Genomic DNA, 20,973 nt, shown 5'->3' with positions numbered 1-20,973 from the left:
TGGTGATGCAAGAAAAAAATATGTAAAGCTCCAATAATTGAGTCAATTGATGACAACTCTGTCACTATAAAGATGAGAATTTCAGTGAACAAAGTGGGGGGGCTTGTCTAAGACCATACACCGGGTCATTGTCAAACCCACAGTTTAGGATCCTGGTTCCTGGTTTTCATGGCCAAGTCCTGTTTTACTCTGTGTTTATTTCTCTGTGCGCATGTTTAATTATAGTTATAATCAAATAGGAATACTCAGGAAGTCCTGTACAATCAGGTGCCATCAAAATCCATGTTGAAAACCCGCTATGCCTGGTTTTACCAAAAGTAGCAAAATACCAAGAGTCATCTTGTGTATTCCTGTTTATAGCTCATATACAAAGTATTTATTTTCATTTGTCTTTAAAAGTGTGTTAAAATAGTATCCTATACATGTGTACAGCTGTTTTCTCTCCTGAGGCAGAATCTTGGCAGTCAAAATGCATATAGCCATCATAGTTTTCCAAAGCAATATATTATCATATACATGTTTTCCCCTGCTTAAAAATGGAAAAAAAAAACTTTAAAATGCTCCTCATAGAAATAAATTGGCAAAACATGCAAGTGAAAGAGTGGGTTTAAGCTTTCAGCAAGGCGGGAAGGAAGTTGATTAGGGAATGCTTAGAACTGTGATGAAATGAGAAGGTTCATTTGCACAGCAGAGAGAAATTTGTAGGTGTGCATGAGCGTGGCAGCAGTGGGCTGCCGTTGGCTCTGCTGCTTGATGCTGGCATGGCCCAATGGAACACGTAAGCTTGCCGCTTCCTTTAGCTCCCTCCCGACTGGGGCTGGTGCTAAAACGCTGTTGGGAATTGTTTCCATTGTCATGAGCTGAAGTGAATGAGCTCTTCCTTTCCTTTACTTTCCGCTTTCTGTTTAGGAGAGGTGGGGATTTCCTTGAGAAGTCTGGCTGCAGTGCTCTCTGTCTCTCTCTGTCTCTCAGAAAAAAAATCAGACAATGTTTAGAGCCTGTTTGTGAAAAATACAGAGGATGAAGCAACAGCACATGAATTCCAAAAAACAAACTCATCTTTTAATTTCATTGCCTATTAGCATTTCGAGGTACCCTCATCTGAAACATATATTCCTCCTTTTTAACACTGAAAAAGAGACAAGCCAAAGTATAGAACGTATTTGCAAATGTGTTACAGCTAAGAAAAAATTATCTAAATACAAGAAGGCTTCAAAAAGTTTGTGGAAAATGGAACGAAAAGTTTATTTTGTATAAAACTATTTTTAACATTTGTTAAAAGTAAGTGTAAAGTAGCAGAAAGAAGAGCTAAGAGTAGGAGGGAGACAGAGAGAGATCTCCCTTCTGCTGGTTCATTTTGCAAATGGCTGGGCAGAAGCTGAAGGCAGGAATTCAGTCTAGGTCTCCCATGTGGGTGACAGGAACCCACATACCTGGTCCACTCTCCTGTGCTTTCCTGGGGATCTAGAGTACAAGTGGAACAACCAGGACTCAAACTGTGGCTCCCGTGGAGTGCTGACATTACGCCATAATGCTGGTCCCACAAAAATATTTGGAATCCATGCATGTGAGAAATCTTCACGGAGTTTGTGAACATGCATGTTATGTAAAAGATATACATGTATTTCAGTTTTGCACCAAGATACTTGGAGTTCTATTACCATTAACTTCTTGAAGCTCTTCTATATTCTGGTATACCTCATACAAATTAATAAGATAAATTCAAATAAAATACACATAGAATCAGAAGACTTCAAATGGCACTTTGCCAGTGAAGTATCTGTTAAGCTTTCAAAAGCTATTCCACACCATTAGTTATCAGAGAGATGCAAATTAACACCACAATATGCTACATTATGCACTCACCAGAATGGTTAAAATATAAGACATTGACATTCCTACGCATTGAAGAGGACTTGCAGAGCTGTAGTTTGTTCTCTTCGTGCTACCTAGTGAGGAAATGGCCTAAAGGACTTTGGAAACTTCTTGGTTGGCATCTGTCTCGTAAAGCTGCTACATCCACGCCTGCTGTACAGTCCAGCAACTCCACTCCTACACCACAGGGTCAGCCCTCAGACACTGTACTTTTTGTCTCTTGAACTTCTGTTTTTCAGCCTTTTCGGTTTTCTTTCCTTGTGTTAATTTTCCTCTCCATATCCGTGACATATGGAACATATCTGTCATGGTTGTTTGACCTTCCAGTTTGCTCTTCCCCTCATCTTTCATTTCTGAATCCTTCTTATGATCCTGTTTCCCTGTGTCTTTGCATACCTGTTTATGACTGAATGACATCACTAACATTGTGAATTTTGTGTGTTGGGTGCTGGATTTGGCTATATTCCTTTAAATAGTGGTGTGCTTTGCTCTGGGATGCAGTAAGAGTGACCCATTCATGCCTTGCTTTGAAAAGCTTTCCTTGGGACACACTTAGACAAAATGGTAAATCATTCCACTTGATTTGGGACGGGATAGAACCGGCACCCATATGGGATCCCGGGTGTACAAGGCGAGGACCTTAACCACTTGCGCCACCGCGCCAGGCCCCCCCAAGGATGTTTTAATCCCACAAGTGTGAGCACTTTGTGTGTGCTAGCTGGTGAGGACATGTGTGGGCCCTGGAGATTGCCGAGGCTCCTGTTTTCTGCTGGTTCATTTCCTGGTCTTGGGTCATTGGCTTTTTTGCATGCTCTGATCAATCTTCAGCCGCATGCTTTCAGACCCTAGGAGTTCTTATTCAGTGCCGCACCGTCTCTTCCTGCACAGATTCTCTTCCCCCAGCTCCCTGGAATTTCTGTCTCTGTAGCCTCATCTCCGTAAGGCTGATGAGCTCCGTTGGCCCTTCCCACGCTGCCTTGCAGCCTGATTAGCATCTCCAGGTAGTAAGCCTGCAGAATTACAGGGATCACTTCCTTGGCTTCCTTTCTGTCAGGGATTGTATTCCTGAAATGCCTGTTGTCTAATGGCTGAAAAGTGAGACTTTTAATGTATTCTATCTGGTTTTCTCCTTGCTTAAGATAGGTGTGTAAATACAGCCCCTGCAGCTTCACTGCAGCCATAAGCAGAGAGCTTTATATTTTATTCCTCAGCTGTGTATTTTAAATGTTGGAGGGAATTTCTCTCTTTCTGGTTATATAATTTTTGAGACTTTCCGTTTACTAAGAGAATGAAGTATTTGAAAATGATGATAGATTACAGAGGCGCTGTTGCTTTGTCCCAGACTTGTATAGATGTTTCATAAACATAATCTTGAGTCTTCATAAAAACTTTCTAAATGAGATTTGAGTGATCCCACTGTCTCCATTTCAGAAATGTCACATTGAGGTTTAGAGCCGTTAATTATTGACCAAATTCATCAGCTGGGACATTGAACCACTGAATTCTGGGAGTACTCGCTGAATCACATCACACTGCCTGATGTACACGTTAGAAAAGGAATTGTATCAGAGACATTGGAGGACAAAATGACTTTGAAACCATAAGGCTAACTCCTGCGGAAAACTTAAGTGATTCTCATAATTATATTCTCTGGTATTAGTGAGTAACTCATTTGTTACTCTGTGTCTGTGTGTGTATGTGTGTGAGAGAGAGAGAGAGGCATAAGTGCATATATTTGGTGAAGTCAATAATGGAGCTTTACCTGTCCTCATTGTTTCTTTCAGCCCTGAATGCAGTACTGAATTAGCAGTAGCGACTTGGTACGCAAGATACCACCATAACAAATGAAAACAAAAATAGGAGCTGAAAGCAACAGTAATCAATTATCTAGAAATCAGAGGCCAGAAATCCTAAAAGAAGATGTCAACACACCCCCATCCAGTCTCCAGGGAGTGAATCCTTCCTTGATTCTTCCGGCTTCTTCCATGGCACCTGCTCCTGGGCATGACCTTGACCTCTGCCCTCCATCTTAACATGGCCTTCTTTCCTATGTCTTTGTCTATGTTCCCCTTTGTCATCTCTCATGAAGCTTTGTCATTTGCTTTAGGGATTACCCCGATCCAGGATATATTACCTCAAGACCCTTAATTATGTCTGGGAAAAATAGTACTATTTTCCCCACACTTTGCCTTCACAAGTAACAGAGCTTGGGAACTGGACCTATCTCTGTGGGGAACACAGACAGTGTAGTCTGCTAGATTTTCTATGAGACTCATGAAAAATGACTGTTCTCTAAAAGACACTGCTAGAAAACCATCAAACCGCCTTGAAGAGACGTCTTAGCCACTTCTGTGTTCATTCCTGTGATTGTTGAAGTCTTTGGAACGTTAACTACAGAAGAAATCTCTTTTTCTTTGCTGCCTTGATTCTCTGCTTTGCCCAGTAGAAGTCTGCTACCATGCACCCCGGACATTTGCTTGCTGTAATTATTCATAAACTAAGATGGGGAGATAGTGCCAGACACCCAGGTCTGCAGGACGGGAGCTGATTGAGCCTTGCCACCTCGTGTGACTTCTCTGCAGTCATCCCTCCTTCCGCTGGGGTGGCAGGAAGCTCTGCAGTCTGTGTCACTTTGGAGTCGGAGGCTTCTCCTTCAAGCTTCTCCTTCACTCCCTCCATACGCGTGGTGACCAGCTATCTGGTTCTCAAACTTTCTTCTGGCTTCTCTTTCTCGACACACACAAGAGCAACTTTGCTTCTTAATTCTTTGTGATCTGGCCAATTATGTCTCTTGAGCGTGATGGGACTGAATTTCTGAAGCATTAGGCATAATAACTAGGTCATTAGCACTATTTACTAACCTGGACTCATTAACAGTCATCTTTTCTTTTCACTTTGCTGCGGCATAATGAGGTTATTAATTAAAGCCAGAGACAGAAGGACTCTGGGTTTGCTTAAATGCCATCTGGGGAGCTGTGCAGGGCTTTGGTTGATTTCTGTTAAATGACTCCAGGGGGATACATTTAAATCCCCGTGAAATATTTCCTTTCCATGTACACTCGCTTTGTTCCTTAAAGAATTCTTTGCTCCTCCTTTTTGGCGCCTGAAACTCCCAGTTTTAGAACCCACCTCATGCCACAGGCGCCTGAGTGGCAGAGGCAAGGGAGAGATGCAGGCAGTGCAGGCTCTGGAGCCAGTCGGCCTGGGTTTGAATCCCGACTCAGCTTCCTGCTGTGTGGCACTGTGCAAGTCAGCGGATCTCCTTCAGCCTCAGATCTCTGCTCTAGTCTAGTAGGAGGAATCTGTGAATTCTCACATCAGAATTCAGGTGCTTAGACTAGGACCTGGCACAGACTCGTGGGTGTTTGTGTCATGCTCTTTCATGAACTCTAAGGGCGTTGCTTCGGACCTCTGCTGTGTGTGAGGCACAGTTTAGTGTTCTGTACTTCGAGTGATGATGTTACTGATGGCTTTGTCACTCTCCTTAAAAATCTGTATGTGGATCCTAAACCCTGGTTCCTCAGAGTGTAGCCCAATTGGAGACAGGGTCTAAAATGAAATCATATGAACTAATAGGAGGCTGGTAGTGTAGTGCTGTAAGTGGAACCACTGCATGCAATGCTGGTATCCAACATCAGAATGCCAATTTGAGACCCAGCTGCTCTACTTCTGATTCAACTCCCCACTGATGTGCCTGGGAAGGCAGCATTTGACAGCTTGGCCTGGATGGTATTCCAGGTCCCTGGCTTTGGCCTGCACCTGTCTGATCCATTGCAGCCATTTGGGCAGTCAACCAACAGACACAGGATATCACTCTGTGTGTCTTTCCTTCTCTCTGTCGTGTTGTCTTTCAAATCAATCCGTCGGCAAATCTTTACAAATAAAAGGTAACCAAGTTTAACTGAGATATTTAAAATCCAGTGGGCATATGACTGGTGTCATAAATGATAGCATTGATTATAGAGATGTGTCTAGAGTGGAGACATCAGACACAGGGCGAAGATAGTCATCCATGAGGCCTGGCACTGCCCCTTTCCTTCCCGTCCCTCAAAAAGAGCCACCGTTGCCAGCACCTTAACCTTGAATTTCTCCCTCCAGAGCTGTTGAGGACAACCAACATTCGGGCTGGCACATACGACCTCCTAGACAGAAACTTCATGAACACTCAGTGTTTTCAGAGCCTCAGGAAAGGGTGTTTCATTCCTTCTCACTGAGTTGAATGCCTACTTAGACAACTGTGACACAAGGCAGTATGTCAGTGCACAGACATGGCGTTTCTACCATAAATGTATGGAGGGTTGAGGGTTGTCGGGCTGCTCATGGGAGGAGGGCTCTGTAACCAGAGATCCTTCACCGCAGGGCATGATCCGCACCACTGTGCAGAGTGAAGCTAAAGAATCAGATGTTATGTTGAATAGTTTACTGACTTGGGAGTTAGACTTGTTTCTTCTACCTCCAAGGAGACAGGAAGTGTGTCCTTCTATCAGACTCATGTGGGTTTCAGTTCACTTTTTCATTTTATTTTTTAATTAACAATGTTATTTATTTGAAAGACAGAATGAGAAAGAGTGATTGCTTGATGTTCGCTCCACTAGTTCACTCCCCAGTATTCCCCAGGTGGCTGCAGTAGCCCGGGCTGGGCCCAGCCAAAAACAAAGAGCCTGGGACTCCATGTGGGTCTCTGGCATGGGCAGCAGAAGTCCAAGTAGTGTGCCCATCATTTTCTGCTATTTTTCCAGACACCGTAACAAGGAGCTAGATCAGCAGTGGCTTAACTCACTGTACCACAGTGCTGGCTCTATTTTTTTAAGCTTTAAAAAAGATTTATATATTTGGAAAGCAGAAGAAGGAGGAGGAAGAGAGAGACTGAAATAGAGATTTTCAGCACTGACTTAATCCTCAGATGCTATAATAGCCAGAACTTGGCCAGACTGAAGCCAGGAGATAGGAACTCCCCCTGAGTTGCTGCGATGGGTGGCAAGAGTCCCAAGATTTGGACTCTCCTGTCTCCCAGGAACGTTGGCAGGAGGCTGGCTCATAAGTGCAGGTTGCAGAAACTCAAGCCAGGCACTCCAAAGCAACAGTTGAACCTGGGGTGCCACAATACCCTCTCCAATTTCAGCTTTGATTGTGTTTGTGAACATGTCACCATGGCTCACCGCACCTCAGCTCTATCATCTTTCAAAAAGGAGATGATAATCGCATCACATCACTGATGTTCCGTGGTTGTTAGGAGGTTCACGTGTGTCCTTGGCAGGTGTCAATGCTCAGGGAAAAGTGAATGGTTGCTGGTACCGTTGGATCTGACTGATCCTCTTTGGGTTTTCTTTCTCTCAGGCTGAATTCTCTGAGCTGAACCTTGCCGCCTATGTGACCGGGGGCTGTGTGGTGGACATGCAAGTCGTCAGAAATGGGACCAAAGTTGTGAGGTAAGCAGGAATGGACTTCAGAAAACCTGCTGACAGGTGTGCCTGGGATATGTCACAGAGCCCAGCTGCTGCCCACTGCGGCCAACCTAGCTCCTGTACCTAGTATACTTTACAGTCCAGAATTTGGAGGTGATGACGTACGTAAGAGGGGGAAGCAGCTGTGTGGTCCTGGCTTCCAGTTGGGCTCTATCCTATCCAATTAGTTCGTTTCCATTGTCCTCTGCTCATTGTGAGGTTAGCCACAGTAAAGTCAGAGGCTGCCAGTGTTTCTGTCAGCTCATGTGTATGGCAGTCCACACAGTCAATTCTAAAGAGCTGAATAAACATCAGGTTTTGTTAGAACGAACTGAACACAGCAAGAAGGCAGACTAAACTTGAGAACTTCTCCTGCAAGTACATCAAACAGAAAAATACTAGTTAAGAAATATCTTTCTTTTCAATCTGTTTATAATGAGGGACAAAATTGCAAGAATTCTGCAGAGGTCAGAAATGACAAGAAAGTAATAAATCCATAGGTGATACAAGGGTGTGTATAATCCATTTCTACTTTGTTGGGGAGAAATAACACACCAAGTCTTATAAGGCTCTAGTTTTGGAAAGGAGGGGAAGTTTGAGGAAAGGCTGGTATTGATGGCAGAATGTAGGCATTCTCAGGATGTGGGTAGAGAGATAAGACCATCAGCCTTGGCAAATGAGGGAAGGCCCCTAAATGGAACCTGTTTGCGAGATTGTGATGATTCAGCTAATTCCACCATCAGTTACTGAGTTCCTGCCAAGTGCCAACAAGGGCATGTTGTGGCTTTGTCTGTTTTTAAGTAATTGTAGTGAGAAATGTGATGTGACAGTCAGAATTACCCAGAGAAGAATGATGGGCAAATGGAAACTTGTCTCCTGAGAGCATTTGCCAGTCTGCCAAGTTTGAAGCATTTTTTGTTCCTGGGGAGTGTAGTGGGGCAGGGGAGACAGACACTTGCTTCCAGAGGCACACAGGTAAGGAGGCTACTAGTGGATCCTTGTTTCCATAAGCTGCGGGACTACAGCTTGAAGGGAACATGAGTTAAAAAGAACTGCAGCTTGAATTTCCATTTGAATGACTTAGGCACTCCAGGGCAGAAATTTGAAAGATGAGGTAGGGAAGCTTCTTAACCCAGTATGGCTGGTGTCCTTGTAAGAAATGAGAACTTTGAACACAGAGACAAGACAGGGGTTGGGGGTGGAGGAAGCGAGTGATGACTGGAGATAGAAATTGGAGTGATGCATCCATCAGCCAAGAAATTCCTTGATTTTCTGGCACTCGCTGAAAGCGAGGCCATAACCGCGGAACACTTCTTCCCTCAGACCCTGCGTGCGGAAGCAACTCAGCCAGGCCTTTGGCCTTAACCTTCTAGCCTCTAGCCCTGTGGGAGGATACATTTCTGTTGGTTAAAGTCAGGGCCAAGTTTGTGCTACTTCATTACCACAGTTCTGGAAAACAAAGGCAGAACTGCTGCTTCCGTTTTTAACATGTAGACCTCAGGGAATCTTAAAACCTCATCCCTTACTAGGTCTTCAGGCAGGGGCTGAGGCACTGAATCGTTTGTGGGTTCCCCAAGTGAGTCTAACCACTGCTGATCCCAGAGAGTCAGTTGGAGCAGAATGAATGTGCACCAACTCGCAGGTGCTGATGCTGCTGGTGATGGTGGGAAAAGACCAAACTTTGAGTAGCCAGGCCTGTGGAGACAGTGCCATCAGAGATGAAGCCCTGGGTTCGGGGTGGGAAATTCAGTAGACTCTTTTTCCAGCTTACTACCCTTTCCGTAGTAAGTCCTGACTGTTGAGCAGTACATTCTTTCAGAAACACCAGCACTGTGAATAAGGCCATGATCTTGAGTAGTCTTAATCTCCAGGGAAAATGATGTGATAGTTAATGATGTGACACCTGTACCGGGCTAAGGAGCACTCATGTAGCTGGAGCAACATTATTTCTGGCATGTCTGTGGGGTGTTTCTGGGGGAGGCTGGTATTGAGAAGATCCACCCTCACCAGAGTGGGGAGGCACCACTCAGTCCATTGAAGGCCTTCCAGAATAGAACCAAAGGCACAGGAAGAACTGAATCCCTCCCCACGGACCTGTCTCTTCTTCCTGTAGGAAATCCATCTTCTGATGCTCTCAGCCCTGGGAGTCCTGCATTCGGGAGACTGGTCTGGTGGGGCTCAACCCTGGTGTTTGGACCAGCAGAGCCACTGGTTCTCAGCCTTCCGCTGTGGACTGGGAATTACACCATTGGACCCCCTGGTTGTAAGAGCTATGGACTTGGACCCAATTGTACCATTAACCTTTGTGGTTCTCCAACTAGAAACTAGCAAATCATGAAACTTAGCCTCCATCATCCTGTGTGCCCATCCCCATGAGTCTCCTGTTGTATACTGTCTATTGTTTCTGATGCTGTGGAGATCCCTCATGGACTCAGGTGAGCAGAATGAGAACAGAGAAGACCACTGCTGCTTTTGTTCAGCCTGCATTCTTTCTGCCTAAGAGAACAGCACCTAGATTTTCCACTGGATGACACCACCTCCCCTCTATGTGTTGTGTACAGCCAACAGCACAAGGCCAGGCTTAACCAATTGGACTATCACATGGTGACCTAACCCAGGCCCATGAGGCTCCATGGTGAGAGTTGCTGAACTTGGGGAGGAGAGGCACATGTGTGCTGGAGGGGTGAATGCATGCAGCTGCTCAGGTGGCCCTCTTTCTCCTTGAGAGAACAATCTTGCAAGAATGAAGCCAAGGCAAAGCACAGCACAGCCAAGAGTGAGAGAACAACACCCGATGATGTTATTCAAAGCTCTGGACCTAGTCTCATCCCCAGACCGGAGCCAAAGCAAATCCTTTTTTGTTTAAGCCAGCTTAAATTGCACACTCAAAATTCATGAATTTTTATTTATTCAACAAACACCTTTGTTGTATTTCCTACGTGCTAGGCACTGTTCCAAACAATTAACATAGATTAACTCATTTCATCCTTTCGACAGCCCTAGGAGGGGTGTACTATTATAATCCCTGCTCCAAAGATCAAGAGGCCCAGAACACCAACAGACTCAGTAACAGAATCCAGGTCCCTAGCCAACGAGTGACAACACCAGGATTCCAGCCCAGGGAATCTAGCCTCAGAGCATGAAGAGGCAGTGAGTTCATCTCTGAGAGTGGTACCCAAGAGGACAACTGAGCTGTAAGAAAAGTGTAGAGGAAAACTGGACATATGACTTTCAGATGGGGAATGAGGCGCACTCAACTGCCACTTACTGCTGATGGCTCCTTGTATCCTGGGTCTGTACAAAGTGCTTTATGAAAAGCATGATCTTATCTAGCCTCTACTAGTCTGTGCACTTGTCTAACATAGAGGGGCAGCATTGCCTGGTGGTGACAGCACAGACCACAGGGCAGACAGCAGGGCAGGGGTAAATGCCCTGGAAGTGCCATGATGAAAGCCCCTCTATGAACATGGGACGAGACTCTGGAATAATACTTCTGATAGTAACAGTACTGCTACTATTTATCATCACGATAGCACTGCCCCTGATTATCATGATACTGCTCCTGATGGCACTAATACTGATACTCCTGTTCAAAACAATACTACTACTGGTCGTCAGATTACTAATGATAGTAATAATACCACTGATGATCACAATGCTAATGCTATTGATAACAGCACGATTAATCATCACATCAATTAGTACAACCATTATTAAAATTATTAAGTTAATCAATAATAATTATTATTAATCACCACTGTTGATCATCACTCCTACTGATAATCTCAATACTTTCACTGATAACAATAATGTTACTGCTGTTGATAGCAATATAGCTCCTGATGTCAGAGAACTGCTGATAGTAATAATACTACTAACTCTACTACTGATAGCAACAACACTACCACTCTTGGTCATTGCAGTACTGCTACTGGTAGTATTATTACTCCTGCTGAGAGTAACATTATCTCCTAAGAGGACTATAGTGAAAATTAAATGAGTTGGTATATGTGAAGTGCTTCGAGCAGTGTCTGTGATCAGGATCATTGCTAAATTAAGCACTAATACTTGTTAGTATAGCTCCATTTGACGGAGAAAGAAACTGAGGCACAACAGCTGAATCATTTCTGGAGCGTTTAAGTGATTTACCCCCAAATCACACTTTTAGGAAGTGGTAAAATTGAATTGGAATGCGGATCTCAGAGTCTGTGACTTTCCAAGTATCTTGACAGCCTTGCATTTTGCCTTTGCCCGCTCTGGCATGGGGTCCTGTGGTGCCCACACTAGGCTGGCTTGAGTGGACGTGGAGTCTGTAGGACAGGAGCGGGAGGTGCAGATTTCTGCAGGTAGCAAGCACCCAGGACAGATGTGTGGTCCTTGCTTAGTCGTCTAGGGCTTAGCCCCCAGGAGCTGGCTCTCTGGGCTCTCTGTGTGTCATCCCCTTAGCCCTTAGAGGTATATGCGATTCCGTGTGTTTTTTGTAAGGGTTAGAGGAGATACATGTGTTTGTTCCTTCGTTACACAAACATTTACTAGGTGCCGTGTTTCAGGAGTCATTTAGGGTGCTGGGATTGTATGTGACAGACATCACACAATAGACAGAATAACCTCCGTAGGGTTTACATGAAGACTTGGCTGGGTAGCTACTTGCAGAAGGGTGTATGTGGCTAAGAGAACATGAAACATGGAGAATCTGACCCAAGAGGTCAGACTGCGGTAGGGCTTGGGTCAGTGGTCCAGTATCACACACAAACTGGTTATGTTGTCAGCATTTGCAGCAATTAAATCAAATGAAATCCCACCTTTCACCTAGGCCAGGATTGGGGAGTAGGAAATTGCCAGCTCAGCTCAAGTGCTTCAGAGAAAACCGGACAGCCAGGGTATCGGAAAAGTCACACATTCCATTTAGGAAGCAGAGTAGGGGCCATCCCAGGCCATGCTAAAACTCATGCTTTGTGGATGATCCTTCTGGGCCCACGTTCAAGTGTTGTTCCATCATGGAGTGGCTGTAAAAAAAAAAGTGGGGGTAGCCGTGGCCATCCAGACAGATGGTATTGGAAACACAAGACAGAAGAAACCAAGAATGAAAAACACACCCAGGGAAGCAGGCGTTAATGAGGCCCCAGCTAATTACAGCAGCCCTGCTCTGAGTTGGCAGCATTAGCCAACGCTAAATTACAGGCACTTGTTCAGACCACAGTGACAGAGTGTGCATCCGTTCATTAGAAGGTTGAACCTTGGAGAAGGAGCCAGAGTGCTTTAGGAACCCAAGACCTTGAGGACAAGCGTCAAAGGTTCCCCCACCCTGCCGCCCCCTCATCCCCAGAACCCCTGGCCCAGGCTTGCTGTGTGCAGGGAGGATATTTGGGGGAAGAAGGAGGTGCCTGGGCTTGTCCCAGTGACAGTGATACTTCATAAAGTATTAGCATGCCAGAGAAAGTGGAGTCCCATTGACTTCTCTGCATATCCCTATTGTATAGGTGGCAGAACCGAAACCTAAGAACTAGGGAAGGATGACTTGTTCAAATCCTAGCACATTTAGCTCCTTAGCCAGGATTGGCTGGAAGGGCAGTGGGGCTGCCGAAATACGAACTGGCACCCGTGTGGGATCCCAGTAAATGCAAGACGAGGATTTTAGCTATTAGGCTATCACACTGGGCCTGAAAAACATTATTTTTATAATCATTTTCCTTTTTCTCTTTTCTTTGCATGTGTGATTTCCACAGTTTTGTGGGCTTCTTAAACTGAGATGACCATTCATGCAACAAGATTTGGCTTTCCTTGCTTTGTTTTTGAAAGACAAAGAAACAAATAAAAAAAAAATCTCTCATCTACTGCTTTATTCCCCCATCGCCTGCTGGGCTGAAGCCAGGGCAGGCCCTGGAATTCTGTCTGTGTCTCCCCACGTTGGTGGCATGAAGCCAGCTACTTAATCCACCAATGCTGCCTCCTAGGGTTTGCATTCGCAAGGACGCAGGAGTCAAGAGCTAGAGCCGGATCTCGAACCTGGCGACTCCAGTGTGAGACTGGATCAGTCACCTGGCTAAATGACCAGCCTGACCAACATGTTCATATTGAGCCAGTTCAGAGTACCAGGCCGATTCCAGCCAACAACAACCACTGCATACAATTCCTGCCCCCGTTTCTGGGCATGCATGTTTGAAATACCATTCCTTTTGCCTCTCAAGGTTTCCATGCCCTGTGAGCTGCTTCTTACTTCCCTGTCCTTGATTTGTTAAATATGTGGCAGGCACAGAACGTCCATTGGTGGACACGAGGTCCCTTGTGGATCAGAGGTTTCAATTGCAGAAAATAGACCACAAACAGTAGGCAAGTGGATATTCTAACAGCCAGTCCCTGGAAAGTAAGTGAAGCAGAGGGCACAGAGCTGCTGGCTTTTGAGGTGAAGCAAGCAGGGAAGGCCTCCGTGAGGAGGGGACTTAAGAAGACAGTGAAATAGGTTGAGTGGAGCACCATGTAGCTGGTAAAGCAAGAGCTACCCTGCCCATCTCATGTTGTTGTGTAGACATGGGCACATCTTGGGTGTCAGAAAAGGACAAAGAAGACAGTGGTCTTCTGAGCTTGGCCTGTCTCACAGCCCGCTAGGGTCAGGCTTCCATGGCCCATCTGTGCACCCTGCCCTGATGTAGCATTCTTCCCCTGAGCTCCCAAAGCAGCCAGCTCCCACCCAGGTAGGCATGAGACTTCGGAACCCAGAGCTCCCTTGTAGAGGTAGAGTAGCTGACCTTGGTGGGTCCCGGCACTGCATACTCCAAGCTGCAGGTCCTTGGTTAAGTCTTTTTGCTGCATCTTTCTAGCTCTTGGCTTCTGCAGCTATAATATGGGGACACACACCTGTTTGTGTGTATGTGTGTGGTGTGTATACAACAGATGGAAAAGTGTCTGCCACATAATTCTTAAACTCACTAAACCTTTGCACTGAAGCAGGTCTACACAGCTGAACATTCTCACCCTTCTACTTCTTCTCGAGTTTCTGGATTGTCCACTCTGGATTGGAGTGCCCACTCTGGCTCTACTGCTAATTTCCAGCTTCTTTCCAGCCCAGGCACACTCTGGGAGGCAACAGGTGATGGCTCAGGTTATTTGGGGCCCTGCACCACATGGGAGGGAGACCTGGATTGAGTTTTGGGCTCCTGGATTCAGCCTAGCCCAACCCAGGTGGGTTTGGGCATTTAGGAAATGAACTAGCATACGGGAAATCTCTCTCCTTCTTGCTTTCTATCTCACTTTCAAACAAAGAAGTAATGGAAATTTTTAAAAAACAAATGTTTTCTCCGTGAAGTTACCTTGCTAGTCCATGCCATTCCCAACTCTAGCTCCAGCAATGCAGTTTTTCCCTTTTCAGTATTTGCCACTGCGTAAGATGATAGAAAGATAAGGGCTGACATTTTGGCAACATGGATTAAGATCCCACCTGCAAAGCTAGTGTTCCAGTCCTGGCTGCTCCACTTCTGATCCAGCCTCCTGCTGATGTGCCTGTGAAAGCAAAGGATGGCCCAAGCACCTGGGCCCTTACCAGCCACGTAGGAGATTTGGATGGTGTGCCTAGCTTTGGCCTGAGCAAAACCTGATTGTTGAGACCAATTGGGGTATAAACCAGCAGATGGAAGATCTTTCTCTCTGTGTTTTTTTGGCTTCAAAATATATAAGTAAATACTAGATTAAACAACTAAACAATATAATAGGTATATTGATAGATCCATACATACAGAGGTTATGAAGATACATGCAATAGACTAAATATGTTCTATTATAGATTTCATAACAGGGCTGCAGCAAAGGTATAGTATAGCTCTATGCAAGACAAGTTCAGGAGATTTTATTGGAGACAAGGCGCATGGGGACCAGGAGTTGGTTGTGTCTCCGCCGTGTTCCTGATGTCTTTGCCCATTAGCTTCCTGGTGCTGGAGTGTGCAGCAGGTACAGCCATGCACCAGCACTTCCCCACAGCTGTGTGTTCTTACTGCCCTGGTCTCACTCGGGGGGGAAGTTGTTGTTTGCTTCTCCACATCGTCTCCTGGACAGAGCCTTCCTGGAGGCTCAAGCTAAGAACTGTTTTTTTCTGAATCATGGCCCCAGCATCTGGCACGGGGCCCAACTCTCTGCTGAAGGCATTCATGACTGTTCGCATGAATAAGAATCCCACAGTTTTGCAGAGTGAAAAAGCTCAGTGCCCAAGCACTCTCCAGGCTCAGGCACCAGACTCGCAGATAGCACTGGGCCCTTTTCCTTCTGTCCCTACGATGGGAGGGGCGGGGTCCAGAGGCCAGGCACATCAGGTCATGCAGGGGCCTGACAGGGCAGCCTGAGGGTGGTGGGAGGGAAGCCCTTAGGAGTGTCTCCGCCCAGGGCCTCTGCCCTGACCACAGCAGGATCCCTGGGGACTGGCAGAGGTGGGGCGTGGGAACGGGAGGGAAGCAGCACAAGAGAGAGACAGTGTGAGTCTGGAAAGAAATGCCAGGCTCCGTTGCCCATGCCTCGGAGCCAACAGTCCAGCCGCCAGGTCTGCCAACTCCCCTGGGAGAGGGAGCCTGGGGTTGGATGAAGAAAAACAGTGTCGCTCCTACTTCCCAGAATCGCATAAATTGAGGATGAGAAGGACCTGGGAGGCTTTGGGCCAAGCCCTGCTGACCCCGTGCCCTTTCCCACGTGTTCTGGCCTCATCCTGAGATGCCTCCACTACCTTCAGGGGACACACTCCCACCATGATGGGCCCATGGGGGTGAGAATCAGTCCAGGGGCCTCTTCACCCCTGTGGTCCTGGTCTCTCCTCATTCAGAAACGATCACCTTTTACTAACAGGTTCTTGGCTATCCAGAACTTCTCCACGGCAGGTAACTAACTGCATCCCCTTGGAAAAGGAACTAGGAGTCCTTCTGCTGAGTTCACACAGCTGGCAAGGGGAGGCATGGGGCCCCAGCTCTGATAGGGCTACAGAGATCCTCTGTTTTCCACCTGCATGGGATGCCTCGATGCTGCAGGAATTCTTGTGTAGGTGCCAGGGGTCCCGGTGTGAATGTTGAGTCTCCACTTGTTGTTTGTGGGATTTTGCACATGTAGGCATGTCTCTTTGACCCCCGGCTTCCTCTGCCATGAGATGGAAGCCATGCCTGTTTGAGGACAAAGTGAGGAAATCTTTCCACTGCTAGTATTCCCCACATAGCAGATGTGTCCTCATTAGTATCCCTCTATCCCCATCTGACCTTCATCACTCCCTCACACACCTGCTCTTGCTTACCCTCCCGGGAGAGATGCCTTAAGCCTCCACTTGACCTGGGCAAGACCATGCAGTTATAAGAGCCTCTGATGGCATGAGGGTGAAGGGGTGGTACACTCAGAGTTTACTCAGCCTGACTTGCTCATCATTTAAATACATTTATTTGCTTCTTCAGGACTGTTGGCACACTGTTGTGATAACTTTAAACTTTCCTCTGACATGAAAAATGTAGGGACTCCTTGTCCTACTTAAGAAAATGCAGATGCTAAGGCTTCATCCTCAGACAGACCAGTTCCTGGATGGGAAACAGGAACCTGCAGATGATTCAACTCTACCAAAATGGCTCAAATACCAGGAAGAAACACTATGAAACCACAGAACAGAGAGCCCCAGCAGAGCAGGTGGACGTGATCCACTCGGTTGTTTGGCTCTGTATGCACTTAAAAGAAATGGTAGCAATTGTAACAAGAAAAAAAGAAATGAACTCACCGAGCAGAAGTTATAGGCTAAAAGGCTGGCTTGGGGCAGTACTGCGACACAGCAGGTTATGCTGTCAACCTGTGATGCCAGCAGCCCATACAGGGGCTCTACTTCTGAGTCAGCTCCCTCCTTCCCACATGAGGGCAGGGACCTAAGCGCTTGGGCCGTCTTCTGCTTCTTTCCCAAGTGTTTCAGCAGGGAGCTGGATCAAAATGTGGCAGAAGGTGGCATGAGTGCCTAAGCCCCTGCCACCCATATGGGATGCCCAGATAGAGTCCCCGGAACCTGGCTTCAGCTTGGCCTAGCCCCTGTCACTGTGGCCATTGGGAAGCGAACCAACAGAGAGAAGATTGCCCTGTCTCTGATTTTTTTTTCTTCTGTAACTCTGCCTTTCAAGTGAATTATTTAATCTTAAACAAATTTTAAAAAATTATGGGTCAAGCAGCTCCTGATGGGATTTTAGCCCGCAGTGTTGTCCTTTCGGAGTCCATTTCCTCGCTTGTGCATCAGGGATGGCGATTCCGGCTCCACAGCCTGGTTCATACAATCCAAGGAGACAACATGCATGAGTGTGCTTGATAGAGCAGAAATTGGCACAGAAACATCAGATGTTCAGAAAGATGAACAGCTTTCTCCTGGGCCAGTCCATCTGTTTGCTAATGGTTTTGTTGCGTTCAGCCTTGTTCCTGGCATTCTGGAAGACACCTCGTGACCATTGTAGGGCTCATTTTCATGGTAACAAGATGGCAGACAGTCAGCCTTTCCTTGAAAGAGGCAGCATCAAACACCCCTGGGCAGGGTCTTTGCACCTGTTATTCCTCATCCTAGGAGCCTTGTCTCCTGCGCCTTTCCAGGGCTCATCTCTTACTGCCTTTGCACCTTGCTCTACTGCTAGCACTCTCTTCTCCGATGTCCCGTCCAGACTGGCCTCCACTCCTTTGCTTATCAACTGCTCTCACCGTCACTGCCGTGTCTGTATCTCCTGGCCTGTTTCTCGTGGGAGGATGTAAAGTGTCTGAGGGCAGAAATCTTTCCTGTCTCACAGATCACTCCAGAATGAATAGCAGATTCTTACAGCTTGCTTTTTAAAAATTCTCTTTGCCTTTGAGATCACTTCCCGCTACTGGGAATCCCTGCTGGCAGGCAGAGGTCAAGTTGCTTTCATTGTGGGCGTCAGCAGCCACCAGCTCTTAACACTGTGTTTCATATTATTGGTTGAGTACTTGGTCTGAATCCTTTGCCTTGAAGCTCCAGGTTGGCTCTTTGGCAAATTCCTCTCACCTGTCTGTTTTGCACAACCAAGTCTCCTGTCCATTCATGCGCTAAGCTGGTGAACCACTTGCGTTTCTTCTTTAGTCCTCAAGGTCAGCCCTCAAAAGGTGAACCGATCCTGTCCCCCCATCACAGCTGTGGTCACTGAAGCACAGCTGTTAGTTGCCTGAGACCACTCCAGATGTGGAGGGGGAGGCAGGTTCAGGCACAGACTAGCTTGTTGCAACGCTGTGGTCTTAAGTGTGCTCCCACACTGATGCCTCCTTGGAGCTCAGTCTGCTTTCAGTTGCACTGTGCACATTCATCGTATATCCTGTGAACTCAGGTTTTTTTTTTTATCGTTTTGGTCCTTTAAGCCAGCTCTGTCACTTGCGTGGAGCATAGCGTCAAGCCTAGGAGGCACAATCTGAGATGTCTTCTTGCCTTTGTGGATGAACAGTGAGCCCTGCTGGGAACCATCACCTATGGGTTCCCCTACCCCAGAGAGGGAGCGCCTGTGGCCGTGCTGAGCCTTTCCATGGGGTCAATATAGAATGAGCCCCTACCCTGTACTGGGTTTTCTGCCAGCCTTTTCCTCACACACTGTGTTACTTCCTGGCCTTTGCCCATTTCACAGATGAAGAAACTGAGGTTCCCAGAGCTGTGTCACTTTGCTTTCAAGGAGCCCAACAAGACAGTCAAAACACCTGATTGGTCCCTTGTATTTTGCCCTCTATGCCTACAGTCCATCCTTGACATGGCAGCTATAAGGAGAGACTTTCTTCTCACCTTTTTTTTTTTTTGGTAATGCATGTATTTCAAAGAAGTTTGAGGTTCATGGCAGAGCTGACCAGCCTATGCCAAGCCCCCATCCTCGCTCTGCCCCATACATGCACAGCCTCGCTCACCATTCACTGCTGAAGCAGTCCCTCTGGCAGCCTGTGTGAACCTGCTCTGAGCCCTGACCGTTGGTTACCAGCAGTCCTGCGTTTCCACCAGGGTCCTCCCCGGCATGGCATGTTCTGTGCATCTGGATGCATCGTGCCGTGGGCTCTCCGTTAGCATACACAGCACCTTCACTTCTTCTCCCGAGTCTCCTGTGCTCCACCTGCTCACTTGCTCCACCCCCACCTTCCTCCACTTTGGGCAACCATTGGTCTTCTCGCTGACTGCATAGCTTTGCTTTCCCAGGATGCCCTGTCATTGGACTCATCCGATGTGTAGTCTCTCCAGAGTGGTAGCTTTTAAACCTCTAGTTTGATTGTGTCGCTCCATCAGCTTCAATCCCTTGGCACCGCTCTCGTACTCCCAGGGGAAAGAACATGTCTTTCCTGCAGTTGCAGTGCCCTCCCCAGTCTGCTCTCTTAGCTGCCACCATGCCATCTCTTTCTCCCTTGTCCCCCATTGTAGGCCCCTTCCCAGATTCTGTTCACTTTGCCTGGAAAGATCTTCCTCCTTCATAGAAACTGCTTATGCCAGTCACATGTCAGCAAGCATTCACTTGGGCTACAGCCAGTGTGTCCAGCACCTGCTGTGTCTCAGGCAGCTGGGCACTTGGCATGTCTTTTTCTAGTTCTCGTGTGTTCTTTGCATGATCAGTTTCGATCAGCTGCATTTCTTAGATGTGGGATTAAGGCTCAGAAAGGTTCAGTAGCTTGCCCAGCGCACCACTGCTTCTGCAATCTGGAATTGGTGTTTGAATCCAGCTCTGTCCACAGCTGAAGCATGTGTTCTGACGACCGCACCATACTGCTTGCTTTTTCTTGCTACTAAGGCAGGTGTCTGGGACTCTGAGGGTGCCATGGCATGCAGGGCACGCAGCTTTCTGGATGGGTGGGCTGGCGGCTGGTCAGGGGTCATGGGGAGGTTGGTGCCATCTTAATGCTGTACAGCAGTAGCCCTGCTGTTGAGCCCCCACGGCGTTTGTTCACCACATGATGGTTTGGCTTCCATTCAGCTACCCGGGGAGAGCCATGCAGCCATCCTTTATTACCTCCTTTGGCGCTGAGAGAAAAGAAACATCAATAGATAAAGTGACTTGCGGTTGGCATTTGCTTCCTGACTGTACAGCCTGCCTCCCCTCCCACCCCTGACTCGTTCCCTCACCCAGAGCCAAGCTGAGATCATTCTTTGTCTCCCTTGCAAATTCATTCTCTCCCTGCACTTCTCACACCAAGACAGGAGGCAAGGTGATGGTGTCAGGTGGTACAGCTTGTGCACTGCTCCACGACAACAGGGTACCCTCCAGGTGGGCACTGAAAGGCCACCTGTGCTCTGCTCACCTGGGCTGCAGCTGGGCCTGCTTCTGTACCATTTCTGCATTGCACGAAGGAAGTTGTCTTTTAACTCAGCAGCAGGATACAGCTTAGAGCAAAGGAGCATCAGATAGCCCAAGGCCCTGACAGCCAAACTCTGCTTCTCTGTTTGGAGGTCCTCATTCATGAAGAAGCCTCTGCCCTGGCCCCTGCTGACTCAGACATCCTGTATGCCTGAATCCCCAGAGCCGATTTTAGCCACCCTTCTGTCCAGACTGGGAGTTGCTCAAGTAGGTCCTTGCAGACAGTATGTTGCCCTCTGAGGTCAAGAGCAATGAGGTTGAGGCAAGAGCTGAGACTACAGGTGGCCGTGCAGCTGACCACACCTGGATTCAGGGCCTTCCCTCTGCCACTGACTTGCTGTATGACC

General features: G+C 47.1%; 1 protein-coding gene across 2 annotated transcripts in view; it reads left to right on the top strand.

The window, feature by feature from the left end:
* Window positions 1–20,973, top strand: part of SYN3 (synapsin III) — a 364,967-nt gene that overhangs the window by 44,823 nt on the left and 299,171 nt on the right. Inside the window, exons 3-4 of one of the 2 annotated variants that reach the window (XM_040985156.1) lie at window positions 7,213–7,304; window positions 14,265–14,267. In XM_040985156.1, the coding sequence (XP_040841090.1) occupies window positions 7,213–7,304; window positions 14,265–14,267 (95 nt within the window). The remainder of the gene's footprint in view (window positions 1–7,212; window positions 7,305–14,264; window positions 14,268–20,973) is intronic. The other variant, XM_040985146.1, reaches the window with a different exon arrangement.

Source organism: Ochotona curzoniae, unplaced genomic scaffold (assembly GCF_017591425.1).
Source record: "Ochotona curzoniae isolate NIBS_2020 unplaced genomic scaffold, NIBS_Ocur_1.0 contig_1014, whole genome shotgun sequence".
Taxonomy (NCBI): domain Eukaryota; kingdom Metazoa; phylum Chordata; class Mammalia; order Lagomorpha; family Ochotonidae; genus Ochotona; species Ochotona curzoniae.
This window is presented reverse-complemented; position numbering and strand designations above follow the sequence as displayed.